At 42.9% G+C, this 25,081-nt stretch overlaps 2 protein-coding genes across 5 annotated transcripts in view; one reads left to right on the forward strand and one right to left on the reverse strand.

Moving 5' to 3' along the window:
- The window catches only part of ANKFY1 (ankyrin repeat and FYVE domain containing 1), a 33,392-nt gene extending 14,104 nt beyond the window's left edge, over positions 1 to 19,288 (forward strand). For all 3 annotated transcript variants that reach the window (XM_013189943.3, XM_066979859.1, XM_066979860.1), the window contains exons 8-25: positions 1,173 to 1,377; positions 2,140 to 2,208; positions 2,922 to 3,121; positions 3,609 to 3,706; positions 4,088 to 4,310; positions 5,433 to 5,531; positions 6,776 to 6,929; positions 8,208 to 8,376; positions 8,924 to 9,042; positions 9,413 to 9,569; positions 10,805 to 11,005; positions 12,046 to 12,222; positions 12,594 to 12,741; positions 13,000 to 13,090; positions 13,962 to 14,086; positions 14,292 to 14,438; positions 14,916 to 15,006; positions 15,463 to 19,288. In XM_013189943.3, coding sequence (XP_013045397.2) covers positions 1,173 to 1,377; positions 2,140 to 2,208; positions 2,922 to 3,121; positions 3,609 to 3,706; positions 4,088 to 4,310; positions 5,433 to 5,531; positions 6,776 to 6,929; positions 8,208 to 8,376; positions 8,924 to 9,042; positions 9,413 to 9,569; positions 10,805 to 11,005; positions 12,046 to 12,222; positions 12,594 to 12,741; positions 13,000 to 13,090; positions 13,962 to 14,086; positions 14,292 to 14,438; positions 14,916 to 15,006; positions 15,463 to 15,595 — 2,606 coding nt within the window. In that variant the 3' untranslated portion in view covers positions 15,596 to 19,288. The remainder of the gene's footprint in view (positions 1 to 1,172; positions 1,378 to 2,139; positions 2,209 to 2,921; positions 3,122 to 3,608; positions 3,707 to 4,087; positions 4,311 to 5,432; positions 5,532 to 6,775; positions 6,930 to 8,207; positions 8,377 to 8,923; positions 9,043 to 9,412; positions 9,570 to 10,804; positions 11,006 to 12,045; positions 12,223 to 12,593; positions 12,742 to 12,999; positions 13,091 to 13,961; positions 14,087 to 14,291; positions 14,439 to 14,915; positions 15,007 to 15,462) is intronic.
- Positions 19,289 to 21,823: 2,535 nt separating this feature from the next.
- Positions 21,824 to 25,063, reverse strand: CYB5D2 (cytochrome b5 domain containing 2). Of its 2 annotated transcripts, XM_048067919.2 has the most exons (4): positions 24,817 to 25,062; positions 24,601 to 24,741; positions 24,035 to 24,221; positions 21,824 to 22,477 (listed from the first exon to the last, which is right to left on the reverse strand). In XM_048067919.2, the coding sequence occupies exons 1-4, from the start codon at positions 25,040 to 25,042 to the stop codon at positions 22,264 to 22,266; spliced, it is 768 nt and encodes a 255-aa protein (XP_047923876.1). In that variant the 5' UTR covers positions 25,043 to 25,062; the 3' UTR covers positions 21,824 to 22,263. The 2 variants fall into 2 exon arrangements, with proteins under 2 accessions (XP_047923876.1, XP_047923877.1); XM_048067920.2 differs by lacking the exon at positions 24,601 to 24,741 and having other exon boundaries at positions 24,817 to 25,063.
- Between the last annotated feature and the right edge of the window lie 18 nt (positions 25,064 to 25,081).

Here is a 25,081-nt window from a genome sequence, read left to right on the forward strand (position 1 = left end):
GCAGCTTGCGACTTCTTCCTTTAATCTCCTACATATCTAAACAGGGTAGTGCTGGTGTCTGGTCCGGTGAATGAAGCTTCAGCAGCAGGAGTAGGAGGTCTTCTAGGCATAGGTCAGTGTTGTGGTGGCTGCAGCACTGAAAAGTTTGCAGCAGGCTTCTCTTAATACTAGCATTTGTGTTCCACTTCTAATGTCTGCTTTCAGTCTAAGCTAGAGCTCTGAGAATGCTTGCTTTTCAGTAACAAAAGCTTCAGTGACTCCATCACTGTTAACAGTCGTGTTCTGGAAATGGAGCTTAAGCAAATTGTCTGAACTTGCCATGTGATTCTTATTTCTGATCACTAAAGAGTGGGGGAATATCAGATAAGGAAATGGGGGGGGGGGGGGGGGGGGGATTGGATTTTATTTCTTGATGCCAGAGATGACAGCAATCCATACTGCTTTTTCAGGCAGTTTTCTTTGTTATCCAGTCTTGCTGTCAGGACAAGCAACTTGTGAATGCATGTACTCAAACTAGTATTTGGAATAAGGGAAACTAGTAATATGCTGAAGGCATTCTGTATGTCTTGTTTCAAGTTCAAGGTCTTGTGCACCTTGAAGCAGGCCTAAATTCTGACTTCTGAGAAGATCTAAGGAAGGATTTCTTAGGAATGCCTTTCACGATAGGTCCTGGCTGTTGAAGCCGTTACTTCATGGGGGCCTACGTTTTCAAGAGCAAGGACTGCATTACTGCTTGTTTATATAGCAGCACTGAACAGGTTGCAACTAACTTCTGCATTCTTCCGACTGCCCTGGAATAGCACCTTTCATTCAGAACTGTGGGCAGTCTCACAACTTGCCTGGTAGCGCATTAAAGCTGCAGTGGGTTTATCTTGATACAGAAACTAACAAACTTAGTACCACCATACCAAGTGAACTAGTGCGTGAACTTGAGTTGCATGTAACCTCAGGGCAAAAGGCAAAAGGGAGAGGTAGTTATGAAATATCTTAATCCTGGCTTTGCAGTGGAGTGTTCCTGAAATTATCTATTACTGAGGAGTGCTAAGAGCAGACTGTTCTATTGGAATGATTGTATGATATAGCAGAAAGTCACGTATCCGTTTTCTAGGCTTGTTTAGAACATACGGGGTTCACGGTGTATCCATAAATAACTTTATCCTTTTTCACAAAAGGAGATAAATTTGCTGCAAACTTTCTCATTAAAAACGGTGCCCGTGTGAATGCTGCTACGCTGGGAGACCAGGAGACTCCTCTGCACCTTGTGGCGTCATACAGCCCCAAGAAGCATTTGCCAGATGTCATGGCAGAGATGGCACAGATAGCAGAATCCCTCCTACAGGCAGGAGCCAATCCAAATATGCAAGACAGCAAAGGAAGGTAAATACTGGATGGGGTAAAGTCTGCTACCAGTTTAACAGATAACAGTGCAGCTGTCAGATACAGCCCACCGGGAACCTTCTCAGGTCTCAGCAAAGCACAGGTGATGGTAGAAGCAGGGAAGGTGAAGTCATTTACTTCAGTTTGAGACCTGCAGGTAGCACTCAGAGCAGAAGCTGTTGCAGGCTGAATGGTACACTGTCATGACCAATTTTCCCTATAGAAAGCTGGGGGGTGAGTTGACTGCTGGAACAGATGGCAAGCAGTTTTTTGCCTTTATTGGATCACTGAACAGTAAAGTAAGCTAACCAAGATGACAAATGACATTCCTAAAAATCTGGCTCTTCGAAGCTCTGTCAATACAACAGAAATTATCTCAAATAGCCAATATGTGCAGTGTGTTTATCTGAAGTGCAGGGTCTCTAAACTGCTTTAGAGGTTACGTTGGACTGGCAAACAAGTACATAAAATAGTGTAGAAACCTCAGAGTGTATTAGCTACTCGATTTGGGTAAGTCAAGCTTTAGTGCTCTTTCCTTGAAGGTTAGCTCTTCTATTAGGGTAAAGAGTTGCTAACTTCTAAATCCACTGGAACCATACCCACTAAAAGGGAAGTTTGCTTTTCTGTCAAGATGTACTTGGGCCCTTCACCTGAAAGCAGAGGTGAAGGTTAGCCCCATAAATCATAGGGGCATGTTGGCAAGCACAGACAAATCTTAAATGCCTCACTTATTGATGTAACTGTACTTTGTTCCAATTGCAGGACCCCATTACATGTGTCGGTTGTGGTCAGGAATGAACCTGTATTCAGTCAGCTTCTCCAATGCAAACAGTAAGTTCTGCTTACACGTAAAATACACTGAGTACCTATTTCAGTGAAGGTATGAAAACTGTTTAACAGCTCTTTAGGCCTTTTTGCTGTATCGTAAGGCTAGCAGTAGGCTAGAGATGCAAAACTGTGAAGGCTTTGCATAACTTGAGATGCCAGAAGCCAAGCAAGTTTACCCTCCTGTAAAGAGGAAGCAAACTGCATCTCAGTGTTTTTCTTAGAGAGCTAGATGAAATGTGGCAATATCTTCATTTGTAGTGGAACCAAAAAGAGTAATAAGAATATATTCAGACATTTTAAGTCTTGAGTTCAACTTGGATTATGCTTAAAGCTATCACATGTGACATTATAGGGTCAGGAAGCAAAATGCTTCATTTAATTCAGTTTCTCCATCGTTGACTTTACAGTTCTTGTATGTGACTTAAAAGAGGACTTGCCTGTTTGAGACAGTTTGTTACAAGCCAAATCTAGCAAGACCACACTTCTCTTAAGAGTCATGGGCTTAAATTTTGTAGTCAATAAAAGGCATCTTGCTTGTTTCAGAGTATTCACAAATTCTACTGTAGCTCCAGTTACTTTGGAAGTTTTTAAGTGAGCAGAAGTTGTCAGTGAGGTATTGAATAAACTTGCACAGCTTTTCAGACACTCGAAACTTAAGCAGCACCAGGGACCACTTTCTAAGGCATAAGTTGAGGAATATTAACTCTTACTTTTAGACTAGACCTGGAGCTGAAGGATCATGAGGGAAGCACAGCTCTGTGGCTTGCGGTTCAGTATATCACTGTATCGTCTGATCAATCTGTAAACCCTTTTGAGGATGCCCCTGTTGTAAATGGAACTTCGTTCGATGAGAACAGTTTTGCAGCAAGGTTGATCCAACGAGGCAGCAATACAGATGCTCCAGACACAGTAACAGGTAAAACAGAGGTTTGTATTTCCGTGTAGGTGGAAGGCTTGGGAGTTAACTGCCTAGTGCTGGCTGCACTCTGTGGTCCAAATTACTCTAGCATGTCCAAATAGCATGGAACTAGGCAAAATTTTTGTGTAGCTGAATGAAGTTTTGACAGTTATTGCTGTGTAATGAATGGTATGGGTAGGTGGTAATATCTTTACCCAGAGCGGGAACACTTGCAGGTCGTGAGCAGAACTTGACCTGCAGGAAGTGACAGAAAATCTGGACTCCTTGCTAGGTCCTAACATCCTCTTTACAGTTTCAAAATGTGTAACTACTAAGTAGTGTATGTGACAGTCCAACGTTTCAAAGGCATAACTAATAGGTAGGATTTTCCTGTTTGGCTTCAAGTTTCAATGTAGAAAGGTAGTGGGGAATGTGCTAACTAACACTTTTTAGTGTCAAGGTATGGTTGCAATAGTACTCTAATAGTATTTGTGTTTTTCCTTAGGGAACTGCTTGCTTCAGAGGGCAGCTGGTGCAGGAAATGAGGCAGCTTCTCTCTTCCTAGCAACTCATGGAGCAAAAGTCAACCACCAAAACAAATGGGTAAAAACAGAAACTTTTAGACTGTATGAAAATTCCCTTATTTCCTTTCACAAATAAGATGGCAGAGATCTTTGCTAACCCTAGCTTAAAGCAAGTTTAAACATCTGCTGAGCCTTCTGCAGGTTTTCAGGTATTTACTAGTGATCAGACAACTGTAGTATAATGGTTCTAGCACTGTTCTAGGAGCACTGCAAGTTTAACTCTTCTGTCAATGCTTGTTGTAATAAAGTCCTTAGTATATGTTAACTCATGTAGCTGAAGGTCCGAAAGAGCTTCAACTGCTAGCGCTTAAGTTTTTTCACACCCATTTGTGGACATAGTATATTAAAAGCTATCTTTCTGGTTTCTCAAGCTGTTAACCTAGTCCCCTGTTTGTTTAAGGGGGAAACACCACTGCATACTGCCTGTAGGCATGGCCTAGCAAACCTGACAGCAGAACTTCTGCAACAAGGAGCCAATCCAAACATCCAGACTGCAGAAGCAGCGCATGGTCAGAAGGATGCATCTTCTCCAACAGCAGAGAATGTTTATCGGCAAACTCCCCTTCACATGGCTATTGCTCACAATCACCCAGATGTGGTATCAGTCATCCTGGAACAAAAAGGTAATGTTTTTCTAGTTCAAACTATATTGATGCTTTAGCGGATTGGTATGCCAAGATGCCATCTAAACTGTGTTTTGACAAGCGACTAATCAAACATGCTTTCCTGTAAACCTTGTTTAAGTAGAGCAATTAACAAGATTGGTTAAACAGTTGTCTTAAAACTCAAATCGCGTGCTTGTTGAGACTAGATAATTAACTTGCTCTAAATAGTCTCTGTTACTGATCTCTCCAAACTTTCCACTGGACGTAATGGACTTGAATTTTAGCCCCAGGTTGTATTCTGACTGTACAACTGAGATTCCCTTTCTCTCCTTGTCCAAGTATATAGTTCAGGTAAATGCAGGACTTGAATACAGATAAAGGCATCTTTCTGTGGTGAGATTTCTGCCTCCTTCAATTCTCAGTAAGATGATTTTGTACAGAGTAGTACTAGAATTGAGATAGAGTTGAGTCTCAAATGCTGAAAAACTGGTGGATGACAGTTCTACACTTAAGGAACCTGGGGTATTTGTTAGATGCTACTAGTTCAGCTTTTCCAGTATAGCACCAGGAAGTGAAATAGGCCTTGCTTCAGCTGTTAATTTTATCTCCTACCAGAGATGGCATTTGGAGGGAATAGGTGAACTGGGGAGAATATCCTCCATTCCAGGGAGCTGAGAAGGAGGGATGCTGCCACCATATTGCAGTATAGCTTACACAGTGAGATCTTCATTCTCAGAGCTTTGGGTAAACGGCTGTTTGGAAACAGATAGCAAGGGAATGAGGTTAAGCATCTTAGTCAGAATGTTGGATGGTTTTTAGTATAAGTGTTAAGATTAGGAGATTAGGGAGTATTGTTACTACTGCTTAGGACCTCCCAAGCAGCATTAGCACCTAGAAAGTTGAAAGTAACTTTCTCAGGAAGAGATCTTTCAAGAGATCTTTCCCTAAAAGGGAAATGGTTTAGCAGTGGACTTACAGTGTTAGGTGGTTGGTTAGACTTCATGACCTTCAAGGTCTTTTCCAACCTAAATGATCCTATGACACTTCAAAATTTGACACTGTTACTCCTGCAACCTTCAATCTGCAACTGCAGGTCAAATACAAGAATGCTCTAACAGAATGATTTATTTTTTTTCCTAGCTAATGCTCTTCATGCTACCAATAACTTGCAAATCATTCCTGACTTTAGTCTAAAGGACTCGAGAGACCAGACTGTGCTGGGATTGGCTCTTTGGACAGGTATGTGCCTATGGAACAAGATAAAAAAAACTTTACTATGATAAAGGGGCTATGATGTGAGAGAGATTTCTGTGACAAGCCAGTGGTCGTGTGTTCATGGCCTGGCTTGTGCTGCTAATGAAAAGCTGTCAAGGAGAGCTTTAGATGATTATTTAGCTTCTAAAATGATGTTCACATCTGGCTTGCCAATAGATTTCCAGCCATACAGCTTCACTTGTTCAGTAGGGGATAGCCTGAAGCCTCTTGCCTACAACTGTACTTGAAGTTGTGTGGAATTGTACCACTGTGAACTTTTGGTGGTTTTCGTTTGTATCCGTTTATATTGTCTCTTCATGGTTAACTCTGTAAAGGTCAGCATTACTGTATTATCCAGCTTCTAGAACAAAGGGAAGGTGAGCTACTTTAAGTAGCTGTGAAGTGGAATGGAACTTGGAATACCGCTTCAGAATATTTTCTTCTCTGAAATGTGAGGGGGAATGTTTTGTGGAAAAACAGATGCTTGCAGACAAGTGGCGCTTCTACCATACTAGGTTATACCAATAAGAGAGTGGTTGTGTGGTCACCACAGGATCAGTATGGTCCTACTGAGCTGGAGACAGTAGCTGTATGGGGAATGCCTGCTCATATCTTGGGCTTAAGAGATGAGGCAGAAAGCTTAGTGAAGGGCTCTGCACAGAAGTGCTAGATGTCGTCCATGTGTAACAAATATCTTTACACTCAAGGCTCTTGTTTTTTTTCCGTTTCTAATGAAAGGAAACAAACATAGCTTTATCCTTACTATTGTCCTGATCCACCTGTGAGGTAAGGAAGGACTAAGCTAAATATCTAAATACAGTAATATTCATGTGAATGGCTTATGAATGTAATACTAAAAGCTAATATGATTGCTGGACAAAAGTCTGAGGTGGTATGAAGTATTAGGCTAGGTGTGGTCACAGAGGACCGTATTAAATTTAGGTTGGCAAAACTAATGGGGAATCTGCTGTACATCATACCATAACTTTTTTCTTAAAGCAAGGCCAAAAGGAGTCAGTAACCAGTATTTGACAGGTCTGTAAATGCATTTTTAAGCTGGGTGGAGTCATGAGTTGGCTTAGCTCATGTATGTATATTTTAATAGGCTCTAATACATCTCTTTTTTGTAATTATTGAAACTGAAAGCTTGAAGCTTTATTTTTTATGCTTCAGAGGGTGTCTGTTTTATAGAACTGAAGGCAAAATATTAATGAGCTGTAACTCTTCAGGCATGCACACGATAGCAGCTCAGCTGCTTGGATCTGGGGCATCCATCAATGACACAATGTCAGACGGACAGACTCTACTACATATGGCAATACAGAGACAAGATAGTAAGAGTGCACTCTTCCTGCTGGAACATCAGGCAGATATAAATGTCAGGTAAGATCTTAACTGATACAACACTGAACAGGGTATGTATTTAGGAGCAGGTGTGATGACTGCCTTGCTCATGAGCAGGAGCAAAGGGGGAGATGCTGCTCTCTTCTCCCTGCTGACTCGCGATAGGACCCAAGAGAACAGCATGAAGCTGTGTCAAGGGAGGTTCAGACTGGACACTAGGAAAAGGTTCTTCACCAGTGGGTGGTCGGGCACTGGAACAGGCTGCCCCGGGAAGTGGTCAAGGCACCAAGCCTGCTGGAGTTCAAAAAGTGTTTGGACAATGTTCTCAGACATATAGTTTGATCTTTGGGTGGTCCTGTGTGGAGCCAGGAGTTGGACTTGATGATTGTTGTGGGTCCCTTCCGAATCAGGATATTCTAAGATTCTATATAAAGGCTTGAAATTGTTATCAAATCATGGTTTGTGCACAGTTATGGATATGGCCCTTTTTATGGCACTAGTTAATGCAGAGACATTAACTATGGCACTGTGGCACTAGTTAATGCTGAGGAACCTATGTGAACATGGATCTACATATAGCTCCATCAGTCCAGTTGAGGCTGCAGAGGGAGGTTTCACGTGGCTCTAGGTAGACTACAATCTTCTGTAACAGACTCAAGTCCTAGAGACATGGTACTGTCTCATCTATACTATCTACTCATACTGTAGTCTCATCTGTTTGCCTGTGGAGCTGCATGTGTTCTGCTGTCTAAACTAATTAGATGTAGTCCCAACAACAAGATTCAGATAGAACTAGTCTCATGAGTATCTCTAGACAACTGATACTAGACTTAACAAAACGTTTATGTGCTTACATGACTGACAGGCTTTGAAATTTGGCTGGCTATACCTAATGCGAGTCATTGGGACAAACTGCCTAATAGGGCTAACTAACTTCAGTTCTTCAACGGTTGGTATTTCTCAACCATTTGAAGTGTTACCACAGTGCAGATAAACATGTTCCCTTCTGTGATGTTAGGTAAAGGGAACTCTGTTCAAACAGTGGCTGTAATTAAGGAAAGGAAGGTAGCTGGGCCAAGAACGTTAACATGATTCTCAAACTTTAGAAGTCACTAATTTGCTATTAAAGAGGGGAAAAAAAAGGTAAACTACATAGCTGCAGTGAAAAACTAACATGGTAGGTTTGCCTGACTGAACATATTGCCACAGCAAAAACACAAATGTGGAGATATTTATTGGCAAAGCCAAGAATTTACTGTAACAGAGATCTAACTCTTTAATGGGGTAGTAACATGCTTTAAACTATACCTATTGCAGAACACAGGATGGAGAAACTGCATTACAGCTAGCTATAAAAAACCAGCTCCCTCTTGTGGTTGATGCTATCTGTACCAGGGGAGCAGATATGTCTGTGCCAGATGAAAAAGGAAATCCTCCTTTGTGGCTTGCCTTAGAAAATAACCTGGAAGATATTGCGTCAACTCTGGTAAGACTGTTAGTTGACTTAATTTAGTCACGTTCTTTGAGTATGTCACTAGTGGCAAAGGTCTCACCAGCAGAAATGAACTCAAATGCCTGAAAAGAACAGAGTAATCCTATACATTTAACTTCTAGAGTTTTTCCTTCACCAGAAGTTGCTTTTTCTTGGGTAATCTTTTATAAACACTGTAGCTTACGTAGCCAAATACCTCACAGCCACTATAATAACATAGAATGAGCCATCTGGATTCCTGGTGCTGCAAAACAGATAAAGGATTTACCAAAAGCATCAGGCTGTAGCATGCCTGGCTTCTGTAATGATCAGCTTCCTGAGTAAAACTACTATGAACCTGGATTTTATTGCATCTTAAAGTTTCATCAAAGCCTTTAGAGGCTCACCTTTATTCCTTTTAAAATTGGGTTCTATTCAGGCATAGGTGATCCAGGAGGAAACTTAGTCAAAGTTCCTTATGACTCCTAATAAATGTATCTCCAGCAGGCTCCTAGTACTTTATATCAAAAACTTCACTGCTTCATTGTGCGTTTCTTTCCAGGTTAGACATGGCTGTGATTCGACCTGTTGGGGATCAGGACCAAGTGGATGCTTACAAACTCTTCTTCACAGAGCTATTGATGAAAACAGTGAACAAATAGCATGCTTCCTTATTCGCAGGTCAGACACTCCCTACTCCCCCCCCCCCCCCCCCCAAATGCAAACTTTCTAATGTGCTTGTACTTATTTTCCTAGTGTAAACTAATTGAATGCTATTTTGAGCCAGTAACAGGTGTGTGCTTCATTAGACTTCTGGTGAGTGAATGGCACTTATGGAAGCCTGACTAATCTTGAAGACACCGACACATTCTATTATCTAAATTGTCATGTTCTTGATGATGAGTCAAATTAAAATTTGGAGTTTGTGTTTATATAGGATGTGTTAGCAGATGCTGAATCAGCTCTTGCAGAAACCTTTTTCTGACCTTTGTTTGAAACTGTTTCAGTCTAGATGACATTTAATAAATTGACTGTGTTGTGCTTCTCTTAGTGGCTGTGACGTGAACAGTCCCAGAAAGCCTGGCCCTAATGGAGAAGGAGAAGAAGAAGCTCATGATGGACAGACGCCCCTACACCTGGCAGCCTGCTGGGGTCTAGAAGAAGTGATCCAGTGCCTTTTGGAGTTTGGTGCCAATGTCAATGCTCAGGTATGTATTAAAATGGTGCAGTTTCTTTGAAACTGGTTCTTTAACTTCAATACAGTGAAAACAACTCTCCCTTACCTGTGTATTTTGTTTCACAAACAAAGAACAGCCTGCTGCTATGACTGAGCTAGTGCAAGGACTGGCTGCAGTTCTGCTTTTTTCCTGTCCCTTGCTACCAGTTTTGGTGCTCATCTGTCCACATGTATGGTTCTTTCAGGAAGCCAGAGTGAAGGAAAACAGTGATACAGAAAACTTCTTGTAGTTCTAGTTTTTTTTTTGGTGATGTAATGATCCAAGTTGGACTCTTCTGTTCTTAGTGTGAACAAAGCTGATCATTAGGTCAGCTGTAGCGTAAAACTCCAGAATATTTGATATTTGACTGTTAGTTTACCTGGGAAGCATTTCCTGTTATCAAATAAATCAAGGTGAAGCAATTGTGAGCTACACTTCATAATTCTTGATCACACAGTAGTCCTTAAATAGAAGCTAGACAAATTGCAGCAAAAGAAATAAATGCATAGCATTTCCAGGTGCTGATGCTGTTGAAAGTGGCATTAAAGAGCAACAGAACAGTCACGTCACAAAGCTGCTGTGGCTGTAAACTCTTTCTTCATGCAGACAAATGATTAAAGGCCTTATTCGAATTTGATAGACTGTACTGTTTGCATAACAAACATGCCTAACACTTAACATTTTTCAGTGAGTGAACTTCCAGGTGTCTAGCTTCTTTCAGAAAATTTAGCACAAGTGCCTGAGAGTCAAGCCAGGGACATACCTACACTAATGAATGTATGGAAATGATACCTCAGATTTGAATATTATTTTTGGACATTGTTCTTTCAGTTAAAAATAAAATCTACAAATTTTTAATAATATAAGGTGTTAACATAAAAATAAAATAACTAATATCAGTTTAAAGCATTCTCGTAGAGTGCTTGGCTACTGTCGTGAGTGAATGCTCACCCAAAATGTCTGGCTGCATGGGAAAAGTTACCCTGAGCTACTTAAAAGGCTGTATAACACAGAGGATTGAGGTCAGCCTATTTGGAGGAGCAAATACCAATTTGCTTCACTTACATTGTGGATGTGAGCTCCCACTGCAACTGCTTTGTGTTCCAGCTGAAGGCTACGGGGTATGTCACAAGAGCTAAGCAAAAAGCTTCCTTTGTTTTTCAGACATGGGAAAGATTTGTTTATTGCTGCATCTTCATGTAATGAACTTCCTGGTTTCCTTCTAGGATGCAGAAGGAAGAACTCCAATCCATGTCGCCATTAGCAACCAACATAATGTTATAATTCAGCTTATGATTTCACATCCAGAAATTAAGCTAAATGTGCGTGACAGGCAAGGAATGACTCCCTTTGCATGTGCGATGACGTATAAAAATAATAAGGCGGCTGAAGCAATTTTGAAGAGGGAGCCAGGAGCTGCTGAACAGGTAAACTGGGAGCATTTAAAGCATACTGGTCTTGTTGCTGTACAAGTCTACAGTGACAGGCATTCCACAAGCAAGTTCTGCTGTATTCTTTTGTGGCTTTGTATGTCACAATGTTTGCCAAATTTCAGTTTTCTATGGCAGGATTTATTAGGAAACTAGATAGGCACATGCTATGTGTGAGTGAGAACGTTGAGGGTTAGTGTCTCATCAAACCTTGTCAGTACTAAACTGAGGTACAGGCAGAGGAATATAAGGAGAAAGTTGTAACTACTTGCATGTCTTGTTTCTGTAATAGTGCATCACAATGTATGACCTAGCTCTCATAAAGCTATCCGAAACAAACTCTGTCCTGTAATAATTGAATAATAGATGTTAACACTGCACTGCCGAACTGGAAAACCTCCACTGTATCTTCAGACTTCTAGTGTGACACTTCAGGCAGCTGTTCAGGAATTTCTTCCTACACTGTAAATTTAATTACTAGTGATTACTAGAGTGCTTAGGGAGCTCTTGTATCCATGTTTCAGATGTATCACATACACAGCCAGTTCTGAATATACTTTAACATCAGCTTCAGGACAAAGATGAACAGCATGCCCTTGGCATTTAGCCAAAAAACGAGCATATTTTGCATTAGTATGGCAGAATCGCGTGTTGCTTCTGAAGTTTGAAGTTTGACTGAAGTTTGTCTCATTTAATAGAGTTTATCATCAACTGCTGCCCCATACTTAGTACAAAAGCTAACTTTTGCTTGTAATACTCTCCAGTGTGTTGTCAAGAAATGACAAGTTTAAACTAGAAATAAACGGGTTTGAAGCAGACTAGAACGAGCACATGCAGCTGATAATTTCTTAGTTCAGTGTGTTTGATAGTGACATAAGTAAGTCTCTAATGCCAAGCAGCAAAAGGAGCAAAACTACAGTTTACCTCAGGTAGAGGGAGTAAGTATCATATCTCTTGGTAGAAATATGTTCTGTGCATAACTCTTTGCTGTTCTACAGAAATAACAGGGGGTTTGTTTTGTGTCCTCTTTGCCACAGGTGGATAACAAAGGTCGAAATTTTCTACATGTAGCTGTTCAGAACTCTGACATTGAGAGTGTGCTGTTCCTGATCAGTGTACACGCTAATGTAAATTCTCGCGTCCAGGATGCATCCAAACTAACACCTCTCCACCTGGCCGTACAAGCCGGCTCAGAGATCATTGTGCGTAATTTGGTATGTACTGGAGAATCACTTTTCCCTTCTGCTTAGAAATACATATTCTGCTTTAATGCAGATTGCTTATAGGCTGGAGAAGTCAGCTGAGGGTGGTGCTACTTCTGAAGCAGAACTCTGTCTTGCATAAAGCTAGCTTGGCTCAGACTGTCAGCTGAGCTGCAGTTTAAAGCGGGAACCTTACTTTGCACTTGCTGCAGATCAGAACGTGTACACAAGTTGCAGCAGCTCAGTGATAGCGTTTTGTGTATATTGGGTGGAGGCCTAGAAATATTTCTGTGCAGTGAAGTCTCGTGGGCTTCATTCAGAAAGAAAATGTTGGCTCATAGCCCTGGAAAACATTGAATGTATTCCTTCTTGCATCTTGACAGCTGCTTGCAGGTGCCCAGGTGAATGAACTGACAAAGCATCGTCAGACTGCTCTTCACTTAGCAGCTCAGCAAGATTTGCCCACAATTTGTTCAGTCCTTCTGGAGAATGGAGTAGACTTTGCAGCTGTGGATGAAAATGGAAACAATGGTAAACTTCTAAAGTTTCACAAGTAGATGTACAAAACTTCAGTAGGCCTGCTACTAATTTCTCCTGCTGGTAGAGAGAACCCATTGAATGGGCTCACTTCTCAAAGATTAAAAGGAAAATCCAAGAAATCAAAGCTAGTGGAAGGAGTTTTGGAGAGGGAAGGTGGGAAAGTAGAAAGGGACCACTTAATTTTATTGGGGTGTAAGTACTGCTGACATGAACTACTCAAATTCTTGAAGCTTCTCTTCTGCTTTTCAGCTCTTCATCTGGCAGTGATGCATGGCCGTCTAAACAATATCCGGGTCCTCCTCACGGAGTGCAATGTAGATGCTGAAGCCTTTAATATTAGGTAACTACTGTAGTCTTAACAGACTAAAAGAATGATTTAATTAAAATGTGTGCTGGTGTGACTGGATACTATACAGCATAGTGAGCTGACTGAGGGAAGTGATTGTTCTACTCTAGTACTGCGTGCAGTTTTGGGTACCACGGCATGAGAAGGACATAAGACTACTAGAGAGTGTCTGACGGAGGGCAACAAAGATGGTGAAGGGATCAGAGGGCAAGATGTATGAGGAACAGCTGAGGTCCCTTGGTTTGTTCAGCTTAGAGAAAAGGAGACTCATGGCAGCCTGCAGCTCCCTCACGGGAAGCGGAGGGGCAGGCGCTGAGCTCTGCTCTCTGGGGACAGCGACAGGACCCGAGGGAACAGCATGGAGCTCAGACAGAGGCGGGTCAGGTTGGATTTTAGAAAAAGGTTCCTTACTGAGAGTGCAATTGGGCACTGGAACAGGCTTCCCAGTGAACTGGTCATAGCACCAAGCCTGCCAGAGTTCAAGAAGCATTTGGACAATGCCCTCAGACATACAGTTTACATTTTAGGAAGTCCTGTGTGGAGCCAGGAATTGGACACTGATCCTTGTGGGTCCCTTCCAGCTCAGGATATTACGATTCTGTAATCAAAGCCAAATGTTTTATTTTCTATTTGTACAGCACTTTCACAGTGAAGTGCACAGACAATGCTGTGTGTAAACAGTACCGAAATTAACTCCTCCTTGGTATGCATGAAGTAGGCAGTTGTATATGAGGTACTGAGGTGTATATATGTGAGGTGCAGCATTGTTTAAGTGTGAAACAATTTCTAAAAGACGATGGCTAGTTGGATGAGTAACTGTAGTTGCAAACAGACTTTGATCGAGTTAATAAACTCCTTTCCCCAGAGGCCAGTCACCAATGCATATTTTGGGACAATACGGAAAGGATAACGCAGCAGCCATCTGTGACCTTTTCTTGGAGTGCATGCCAGAATACCCTCTAGACAAACCTGATGCTGAAGGAAACACAGGTAGGTGAGACTGAACGGCTATTAAGCTTGAAAGTCACTCAAGTCATATTAATGGTATGTCATTTTAAAGCTGCACTAATTGGCAGTAGTATGTTAAATACAGAAAGATGCAAACATTGCACTGAAGCTGCCCTTTTCTGGACTGAGTAAAATAATACTACCTCCACTCCATTAGCTCTGACATGTCTGGCTTTTATTTTTTCAGTGCTTCTCTTGGCTTATATGAAGGGAAATGCTAACTTGTGCCGTGCAATAGTGAGAGCTGGGGCTCGTCTTGGAGTTAACAATAATCAGGGAGTAAATATCTTCAACTACCAAGTTGCTACAAAACAGCTTCTCTTTAGATTACTGGGTAAGTACTGCTTGCTATGGTTGGAAGGTAGTTTAGCTTACAATTCTGAGATTCCTAGGTAAAGAAAAAGAACTCTGGACAGCTGATTTAGATGACACTAATTCCAGACGGGCTGAACTTCTGAATATTCTAGTGCTTGAAATGAGGTAGAAATACTCATTTTCTAACGATAAACTGAAAAATTGTCCAGTGCAACCCTGTCAAACTTCTTCATCCTTCCAGAAAAAGGAAGTAATGTTCATGGGGAATGCTGTCTGGTATAGTAGTCAAATGTAGCTTAAAACTAGATGCTGCTTTATAACTTGTACTGTATTCATCGCAGTGACTATACATGTTCAACAAACAAGATGGCAGCTACTGCAAGAGAATCAATTATACTGAATATTACCTAAAGCTGTGGGAAAAGTCTCCTTAATCTTACAGTATACTTGAGAGGTGTCAGAGCCCATTTTGCCTTTACGTTTTTACCTCTAACAGATATGCTGACAAAAGAACCTCCCTGGTGTGATGGCTCCAACTGCTACGAATGCACTGCCAAATTTGGAGTCACAACAAGAAAGCATCACTGGTAATGTGTGACACATCTTGCTGTGCTTACAAGGAAACAGATTCCCATTCCAAATGTTGCTAGGCTTGTTCCTTCTGGTGCTTTAGAAAGCCTCCATCCTAATGTAGCTGTATAACCAGTAATCCAGTTGAAATATTCCCCCCTGATTTAGTTAACTTGGGTCTGGCTTGTGCTCTGGCTTAAGTCATATCTTAAGCAGTTTGTGCACTTAAAATATTCTGGATTTGCTGGAAATTAGAAGTCATGTCAAAGTTCCTGTAGTAGAATAGATGACTTCAATGCCTATTTTCATTAGTGGTGCTGACTTGCTCTGAAAGAGGTGACAAAAACATATCATTTCACTTGCTACTCTACATTTTTAATGATGCTGTCATTGACAAAGGATACCAAGCAATAAAACCCTGGTGTTTACTGCAAGGAGAGCTCACTTCTCTCCTACCCCTCTTCTTTCAACAGCCGACACTGTGGACGCTTGCTCTGCCATAAGTGCTCAACAAAGGAGATTCCTATCATAAAATTTGATCTGAACAAGCCAGTTCGAGTTTGCAACATCTGCTTTGATGTCCTGACTCTGGGAGGAGTTTCCTAGTATGCAGTGGAAGCAAAGGGATTCCTGGTCAGTTCTCCTGACAGCAGCTGTGCTTACAAGCCCTCTGGATAGGGAAGAGGAGGCCTATACATGTCTTCTGCAATAGACTCAACTAATTAAGGACCCTGTTATGATATATTCTGGTATAAATGACTTCGTATGACTGTAAATGTATTGGGCTGTGATAGACTTCACTAGGAATTCAAGTGGATTGTTGAAACCAAGTGACAAGAGAATTTAGACCCTCTTCTAGTTGCAGTGGGGTATGGAAGCTGAAATGTAAGACTGGTGTTTGAGTTGACATAAAACAGGTCTGTCCTTGACATGGTGCTTTGCACTGAGCAACTCTATTAAGTCCTGTTGCTTTCAGGCTGCTTAGTAGAGATGGCATTAAGTTTCAGGGTAACCAGGTATCTTTCTTTGCTTTGTCTTAAAGATTAACGTTCCCTTTCTCTAGAGAAGACTTCTTGTGAAGCTAGGCTGAGCTGTTACAACCAGTGTTCATTTCAAGAAACTTCAAAAATGGGAGTTAGTTCTAAGCATAGCTCAAGAATTGTGGCCTTACAACAGAAAGCTTTACAACATCTGATGCAAAGCAGTCAGAATTGCAGATCCACATCTTGATACCTCCTCATTAGTGTTAGCATGTTCAAGAGAAGTGCAAGATTGTTTAACCAGTAAATACTCTTGCTCGTACCTGCTAGAGCTGTCAGAGCCTGCCTTGTTGCACTTTCATATCTACCTTGCTAGTCCTTCCAAGTCATAAAACTTGTGTAAATGACCTTAAATGTGCTGAAAGGCCTAAGCTTATGCTAAACGGAGAAACACTAAAACTGGTTAAGTAATCTAACTCGCAATACAGCAATAAATGCTGAAGTGCATTATGAATCCCGTGAGGGAGAGTAGCACTTTCCTTTGGTTTAAAGACCCTGGTTAACTGCTGCAGAAGAGCCAGTAAACCTACCAGTGTAGAATGTGCTGCACGTTTAAGCATTAAATTTGGGTTCAGTCTCAGCAGGGTTGCCAGCAAGTGGGAGCATATTTGGAGGTTTCCTATTAACATAAAGCCTCTGGCCTTGAAGGAAGAATTCTGGATTAAGCTGCAGTGTTTTAATCGAAGCTGGTCGTGTTCTCTTAAACATGCTGAATCTGAAACTCCTACACCACGTTTTCTAGGTAAACAGGAAATCACTTTGCTGATAAACAGGGTTGTGGTTTGGTGGGCAAAGGCTTGTCAGAAGAAAATGTGTGCTTAAGCAAAAGTACATGGCATGTTAAGGTTTTCTTTTCATCCTAAGAGACAAAGCTAGTTTAGACTCAACTTGGCATTCCTCATCTCTGTTCCCTGAACTGGTATGTTTACTTATGGACTGGCATATGAGGTGTGCAGTATGGAAAAGATGATTACACATTGCTCTGTTTCGAATACTGACTTGTCAGTCTTAGGAGTAAGATGAGATGATGATAAACCAGACTGCTGCTTTTATAGGAGACTTGCCTGAGGGTTTTTCTCGAACTTGTACAAAAAATGATGGGAAAGGGTATAAACACTGTCATTTGCACAATGAATTTCACATCAACTCTCACTTGATCTGCACTTTGATCTTCCAATATGCAGATATTGTAACTGGAATCTCACTCTTGTAACGCTAGAAAAGGCTAATGGATGATGCAATACAAATTTGCCTCACTATTTTATGTCTGCTGCTGGCATGTTCCAATAGAACGCCCTGGGTAATAGAACTGGTCTGTGTAACACAATTCCTAATATAGATGATGCATCTGTCATTTTATTGTCAACTGCATTTTAGGCTGAGATGAATGAGATGGTAAATAATGGTGTCTGAAGCATTAAGCTGCAAGCTAAAGCTTGGTTTTTTTGAGTGGAATAGATTGTGGAAAAGATTCTAGTCCATGTCCTTCCATGTTTCAAATTATCATTGAGTGCAAGTCTCTAGCAATGAAAGGTAGTGATGGATAGAGTGTGTTAGGCTACAGAATTCTTGACTATAGCACATCCCATAACACGTTAACTTCCTTCCTGGCTTGGAGCTGCGATGCTGTGAAGTAGTAAGTGACTGAAAGACTGAACATAGTGATAGAGGAGTGCTCTTCCAGGGCTGCAGCTGATGGACTTGAACTTAATTGGAAAGCTGCACAACGCGAAATTGCTAAAGCACTTAAATTTGACCTTTTCAGCGACTTCCCTGATGGAAGGTTCAAGGGAACAGTGGCTCTATTCCAACAGATTAAATAGCCTTTTAAATGTTTTTAAAAATGCAGATCTCGTGAAGATTCAGCTTTACTGAATGTGAGTTGAAGGCTGGCTGGCTGATCTTTTTAAAAATAGAATATGAAATAAGACTGCCTGAAACTTTGACAAGGATCTGGGAAACTGTACTTAATGCTCCATTTGTCCTTTCCAGCCAATATTCTACTAACTTTATCTTTCTTACTGAAGTCTGCAAGGAAAGTTACGGTTATTGATAAGCTAATATACAGCCTGAAGCATTCATTAATTTCAAAGCAACTAAATCCAGCAAATCTGATCATTTTTAAAGTGCCTTTGTGATAGTTTCCTTACAGCCAATTCTCAATAGCTTGCTTTCTGTCATAGTTAAAGGGGAAAAGCCTCACAACTTGAACCAAAATCCCACTTTAGTTTTCTTCTTCTAGTTCTAACCAGCTAAAGAGACTGACCCTGCCAAACAACCGGTGGGGTCAGTCCTTTATGCACTCTGCCAAGTATTGGCCCGAAGCTCAGATCTCTGAGATTCTTTTTGGAGTTTTGCTGGCAATGCTCCACTGCAGAGTACAGATGTGAATGGAGGCACTTGGTAATTTAGTAGTGGTCAACACATTTCTAGCTCCATTAGCAAATGCACTTCCTTTTTGTAGCATACTGCAGTTGTGACCAAAAACCCCACCCCTCTTATCCCCGCTGTCTTTAAGCGGTGTCTAATAACTTGAGACTTGAGTCTGCCAAGCGTTGAACAAAAGGGTATAAAGAAAACAAACTTTCTGTCCCTGGAAAGTGATGCTGTCAAACCAGGCTTAAGGCACTTCAACAGGGCTAGATGGAAAGTCTGTGGTAGTTCATAATGTAGCTTTTTGTTCCGAGTCTGGATTCCTTTTGATTGTAGTCATCCAGCACTTTTATACAAGCACAAAATGTGGTCTGGCTTAAATTTTAATTTGTGTATCTATCTGAGGAAGGTGTAATCACTGTTTCACACCACTAAGTGGAGTGAGAATGTTAGTGTTAAAGGTACTAACAGAGCGTGGCGAGTTGCTTGCTAAAAGCTGACAGATGCCTTAATGACTTCCTGTGCTGGAGATCAATGGCTTGTACAACTTCTCACATAGTGCTTATAAATTAACACGTAACAACAAGGGAGGCCATGGCTGGATTTTTTTTCTTGTAGATCAAATGTTAGTGGGCAACTCCTTTTTTTTCCTTTAGCCAGCAGAGTTGAATACTGCAGCATACTCCGTTCAATCAAAGCATGTATGAGTGATTAAAAAGTAACCGAACCTTCTAATACCCTCTGTTGAATAGAAAAGGAAGTCTTAGAACAATGGCATTTTATCTGCAATGTTTGTCTGGAGTCATTGTAAAAATGTATTTTTCCAATATGCATTACTTTGTTGTGTAACGATTCTACTTGTAATAAAATGCATACTTAGATAATGCATCATGAGGTGGAAACCTTGCTAAGAAAGTATTTTCTCTTGGAGAGACAGCTGCCCCACCCCAAGCTATGGTTGCTGAGTCTGACAACCCATGAGGAAAGCTAGAGATACAATACCCAGTCAGGCATGACAACTTATTCTCTGTTCCGAAGTTATTCTAGGTATTTATTTCCATGCTGTGGAACTGCTACACTTTTCTTTTGGCTGACAAGGTCTGGTGTTCTCCTAGTTTATACCACGTAAGTCATCTTGAATGCCTTATAGAAGGCATACCTATAATCCTTATAAAACAATCCAAACTTCCTACAGGCCAGAGCTGTTCTGCTGACTGAGCTGCTCAGCCCAGATGCACTTAAATGGACACGCTGAGCCGAGCTGCCTCTAAGTAGCATTTGTTTGGGCATTCAGTCATGTACTGGCAGGCACCTTCTCTTTCTCAGAGCATGCAATTGCTGTCGCTTTGCTCCAGAAAAAGGAAAGTAGCAGTGGCGAGACCAACCAAAACATTCTGAGGTTGTGATGCATTAGCCTTATTAATAAAAAAACTTAAGTACAGCTAACAGAGGTGATTTGTGAGCTTTATTAAGCACTGTCTCTGTTTACTTGACCCTGCGTAACTTTTTTCTCCCCATGGGAGAATTAGCTGAGTTTTTGAATTAGAATAGTAGAAACAAGATAATCTTGGAACACTTCAGGTCAGTAAGGGAGTCTCCTTGTTTGCTTTAATAGATGACTTATTCCTGGTGGAAGACAAACTTTTTCCTCTAGTGGTTCCAGCTAAACTGAGGAATAAGCTGTGAATTAATTTTCAAGTTGGTTGACAAATAGGGTGGAAGTTAAAGCAACACTAACACAGTTTCTAAAAATCAGTCTTGCCTTCTTACTTATTTTTGTGTAACTGTTAAGATCAATTCCTTCCCCTCAGCAGTTCATGCTATTTACTGAAGAATAAGAAGAGCAGTCCCAGCTACACAGGATGAAACTTGCTAAGAAGCTGCAGAGCTGGTACCTTTACTGGGAATCCAGCTTGTGAAAGTGATTTGCGCTTAAAAACCTACTGATTTTAGTATTTAATAAATTTGGAATCTCTAACTTACGGAGGTATTTTCAAAAGACACTTGTCACTTGCTTCAGTTGTAATCTGAATGAATTCTTGAGGGTGGTTTGAGGTTAGTTGTGTTGCTGACCTTTAAAAGCAAGTTCCTGCTAAGAGAGCACGTGTCCAAAACCAAATACCATGCTGACCTTTATAATGCTCCCACCGAGTTGAGACAAAGCAGCACTGCTCTGCAGCCCTTCCTACAGCTTTCACACAGTTTTAGTGCCTTCAGGATTGCTCCATGAAGTGAGTAGGTGAGTCCATAAGCCCAAGGCAGCACTTCAGTTGTGGAAGGATGACCGAGGACTTGAACAGTGCGATGGCTCCACTGCCCCCACGTAGATGTACAACTACCAGTGACAACCAGTAAGAGCTTGCACATCATCCTGAAAGAGCCATAGAGGACTTATCTTAAAGATGGTGATGGAAAAGAAACACAACAGAACCAGGTTTAAAAAAAAAACACATTTATTACAATGAAGTATGTACATGTTTAGATTGCTGTATGGTTCTCATCCATGACAGCTGTAGCCTCATTAAACACAACAGGTGAAAAGTGCTGTAACACATTCCTTCTGTCACTGCAATGATTATTCTTGCTTTTAAGGAATGTTGCTCAGCCTCCCATAATCCCACTACTTCATTAACGAATTACTTCAATTTGTGAGATTTTTCTTAGGGGTAGTGGCAGCTCAAAACGGAATGAGTTTGTAAATGCCTCCCAGCTGTTTATAGGTGTTGAGTTGCCTTGAGGAAAAAGAGCTGAATACAGCGCAGCACAGATTTTTGTGGGTTTGTAGGTAACCTGAGTGCCTCTCCTGCAGCTACACCACCAACCCATTCTACCAGTAAACAGCCACTGCCTCCCCCCAGCTGGCATTAACAGCACCAAGGCCCCTTGTCCTCAGCCCTGCACAAAATTGTGATGATTCGACTTGCTCTTCTGGGAGTAACAGATTAACAAATTCTGCCAGCTCTGATAAAATATGTACAGCCTTTAATGGATCTGGGCGTCGTGAGGATACATCAAGGTTATAGCCTGATGGACACGTAAATTGGATATTATAAACCAGGACGGAAACAGGAGGCAAATTACAGCAGGAGGGTCATGTTGCTACATAGCTTTTATTATCGCCTAGTTCGAACTACCAATTCCTAAAGTTTAAAAGCAGTGAATGAGAGGATCAGGGTGGTGAGGTTAATTTAAAGCAGCAATCCTCATAGGTGGCTTCAATATCTTCTTTGCTCCCTATCTAATACAAACACTGAATGAGGAAATGCTGCTCTGACCTTTGCCTCCTGTATTCCAAGGTTAACAACCGCACAGGCTCCTAGATGCTACGTACCTTAGTTGTAGGGGAAAGTGAGGCTTTTCCCTCCTACCTGTGAATTCTTTGGAGCAAAGCAGGTGACTGAGAAAGAGCATTAACACTACAATGCAGCGAGCACATTTCAAGTGACAGTGGGTGGTTGTGCATAAACCAGTGCTGCTGCTGCAGCAGTTCCTGTGCTTGCTGCCTTACTGTCCTGAAACACAACACGTCACCCTCCCTGTCATGCACACAAGCAGCTATTTTCTGACTGTACAAGAAACCCATTTTTAAGTATAGTTCAGGTTGTGCATCTTATGGTTTGTCATCAAATATAAAATGCTGTAAGCAAAACACTAAGAAAAATTGCTGATTTTTTTAGCCAGTGTGACTTGGCTGAAGTGTTTCTTCCTTCTCTCACCTCCACCTCCACATTAAGAAAAGTGACAACACAAATTGCCACCACTCCCTTTGCACAGACAGATGGAAAGGAACGGAGCTGAAGTGCTCACCCCAAGTACAACATCTCACTGGAGGACTCCACGGCCCTCAGATCCAGAACTCAGTCACACACTCAGGACACACTGCTCGGCCAGTGGATGGCAGCCATCATATTCCTCCAGGTGAGGGTTATCCAGATCACCTCTGTCACTGTGCTCCGTTGAGTCCGGCTGTCCCCAAGGGGGCCCCGTAGTTCTCACGCACACACACTGAGTCCCCCTCGAACCAGGTGTGTACAGCTTCCGGGGGACTCCAATCCAGTCTCTGTTCACTCCCCCACTAGAAACAGAAAATTAAAATCGATTACAATTCAAACACCCAATTCAAAACCATGAAAATGTTTCCAGTAAATAGAGAATCATCTAGGTTTAAAAAAAAAAAAAAAAAGACCATCTGGGAGAGGCAAACTAACAATATGTACTCTGGGGTAGACTTTGCCCCCAACATCTCACTGCCTTCCGATACCCATTTATTGGCTGCACTTCAGAAACCTGCGGCTTGAACCCGGTTTCATCAGTGCTGCTGCACGCACCCTTCTGGGAGCAACTAACTTCTGCTTCCCTTGTTTCTATTACTGGAAAAGGAATATAGCTCTACTTAGCACAGGGTGCCTAATGGAAAAATGCCTTTTTTGGGGCAGCTAATTGCTCACAGATGACCACATGCCTTCTTCTGTGAATGCTGATTTTGAGAACTAGGGCAAAAGCAAAGAAACCCTCAATTACTTCTCTAAGTATTTCATAGTGTCTCTTTGCAGGCTGAATCCTGCCTGTTCCCCTAACTCCAGGCTTAAGAAAAGATGCAGTAAACTCTTACACAGGAGACCACCACACAACACGCAGTCCAGAGACTGCAACCAAGCTCGTTCATGTGTAGGAGCAGATTCCCAAGGTACACAGTGCTAATGTGTACTTGTGTACTTCAAGTGAAGCCCAAGCATCCTGCAATACAGTTCGCAATGTGATTTCAGCTAAGAACAAAACAGTCCCTGAACTGAGAGAGGTACACAACTAAACAGGTCTAGTAGGAAGTGACTGTTCAAAGTCAGTTTAATGTAGCTTTAAGAGAAAACTGTTGTGGCAATAGCCTGAGAGACGGGCTGCAAAACAGTCTGAAAAACATGAGTTGATCCTTGGATTCCTGATAGGTGAGAAAGCCTGCCTGAATGCTGCCAGCAGTCCCAGTGGGATTTCTGGCTTGCTTCCCTGAGAACAGGTTGATCACGTGCACGTGTGGCAACTTCTGAAACATGATTTTGTTTCCAGTGCAACAAGAGTTTGTCTCAGAAACAAATTTCCTGGAAGTGCCAACTATAAGGAGGAAATTTTATTTTCCTTTTGCCCACTTACCAGGTCAGTGAGCAGAGCTCCTCTCTGCTACCTCCCACTTGAAAACACTGACCAGCCAAGCCTGCACCTGTGTATTCATCCAGCCTGCATGGAGGCTTTCAGCTCCTGCTGAACCAGCAGAGGAAACCTCTATTCACACAGCAGCAGCGGTTAAACCTGGCACAGCGGAGAACAGCACCACTGCTCGTTGCAGGTTGGCTCTGCTTCTGCCAGAAAGCACAGCCGCAGGAATGCAGACAGGGGAAGGGACCAGGGCTGCCATATCCCAGCCATGCCAGCCCTCAGCACGTTAGGATCAACCTATGGTTTTCTGTGGGGAAGTCACTAGAGCTCACCCAAGACTACAGAGCCTGGTGGCTGAAGGAGCCAGAACGTCTTCCCATGCCACTCCTGCTATGACAGAGCTCGGGGTGTCCAAGCAAAGGGGCAGAAGCGCTCTGCTCTGCTCCAAAGGCTCCGAGCACAACGGCAGGAAAGCCGAATTTACCTCTGCCTGGAGCACCAGAATCGGCTGCCCTTGGCAGAGCTCCACTCCGAGTTGCAGGGTGGAAACTGCTCCTTCCTGCGGTCACTTTCTGCTTTCAGCTTCAGGCCTTCTTCCATCGCTGCCTCAGCCTGCCGCAGGGCTTCTGTCGGTGCCCCGTTTTCATCATAGAACCTGCCCACCAGCTTCCCTTGGAGAGAGGAGTATCGATTAAGACCGTAATATGGAAACAAGGAAAAGCAAGGAATATGACCGGTTTATATTGTTGCTAATTAAAGAAAAAAGAGAACTACACCAGAGGATTTTCCCAGGAGCCCCATTTTACAGCAGGCCTGGGCTTACACCCCTCCCATTTTTTGGCCTCACAGTGATGTACCCACACTAACAAACCCCTGCAGGACGAGCTCAGGACCCCTCACAGACCCCAAAGGGCACTTCCAGACACAAACCCCCCCCATCCTCCCAGCCCCTGCCCCTCGCTCCCACCGCAGCTCCCATCCCCTCAGCGCTCTCCCCGTTCCCCCCTCACAGCGCCCGGCGGGGCGCAGCCCCGGGAGCCCCGTCCCTACCCACGAAGGCGTAGCGGCCGCTGTAGAAGTCCATCCAGCCGCGGAGGGCGGCCAGCTCCGCCGGGGTCAGCGCCGAGACGTCGTCCACCAGGCCCGCGGGGCTGAAGTCGCCGGTGGCGAGCGCCCTGCTCGCGTCCCTCCCTGCGGGCGGCCAGGGCCGGACGGTCAACCCCGCGCCCCCTCACACACACACACCCCGGAGCCGGCCCCACGCACCTGCCAAGCCCTCGTACGCCCCGCCGGGACCGTAGTGCTTGCGGCCGCTCTGCACGTCGAAGACCCGGCCCAGCAGGGCGAGGTAGAGGCCGGGCTCGCCCTCAGCGCCGCGGTGCCGCCGCAGCTCGGCCGCGCTCAGCAGGCGGCCGCGGGGCTCGAACCCGCGACCCAGCAGCCAGGCGGCGCCCAGGCACAGCGCGGCCGCTACCGCCGCGCCCCTCCACATGGCCGCTCTTTGCGACGCTTTCCGCGCCGCACGGCGGTG

Source organism: Anser cygnoides, chromosome 18 (assembly GCF_040182565.1).
Source record: "Anser cygnoides isolate HZ-2024a breed goose chromosome 18, Taihu_goose_T2T_genome, whole genome shotgun sequence".
Taxonomy (NCBI): Eukaryota; Metazoa; Chordata; class Aves; order Anseriformes; family Anatidae; genus Anser; species Anser cygnoides.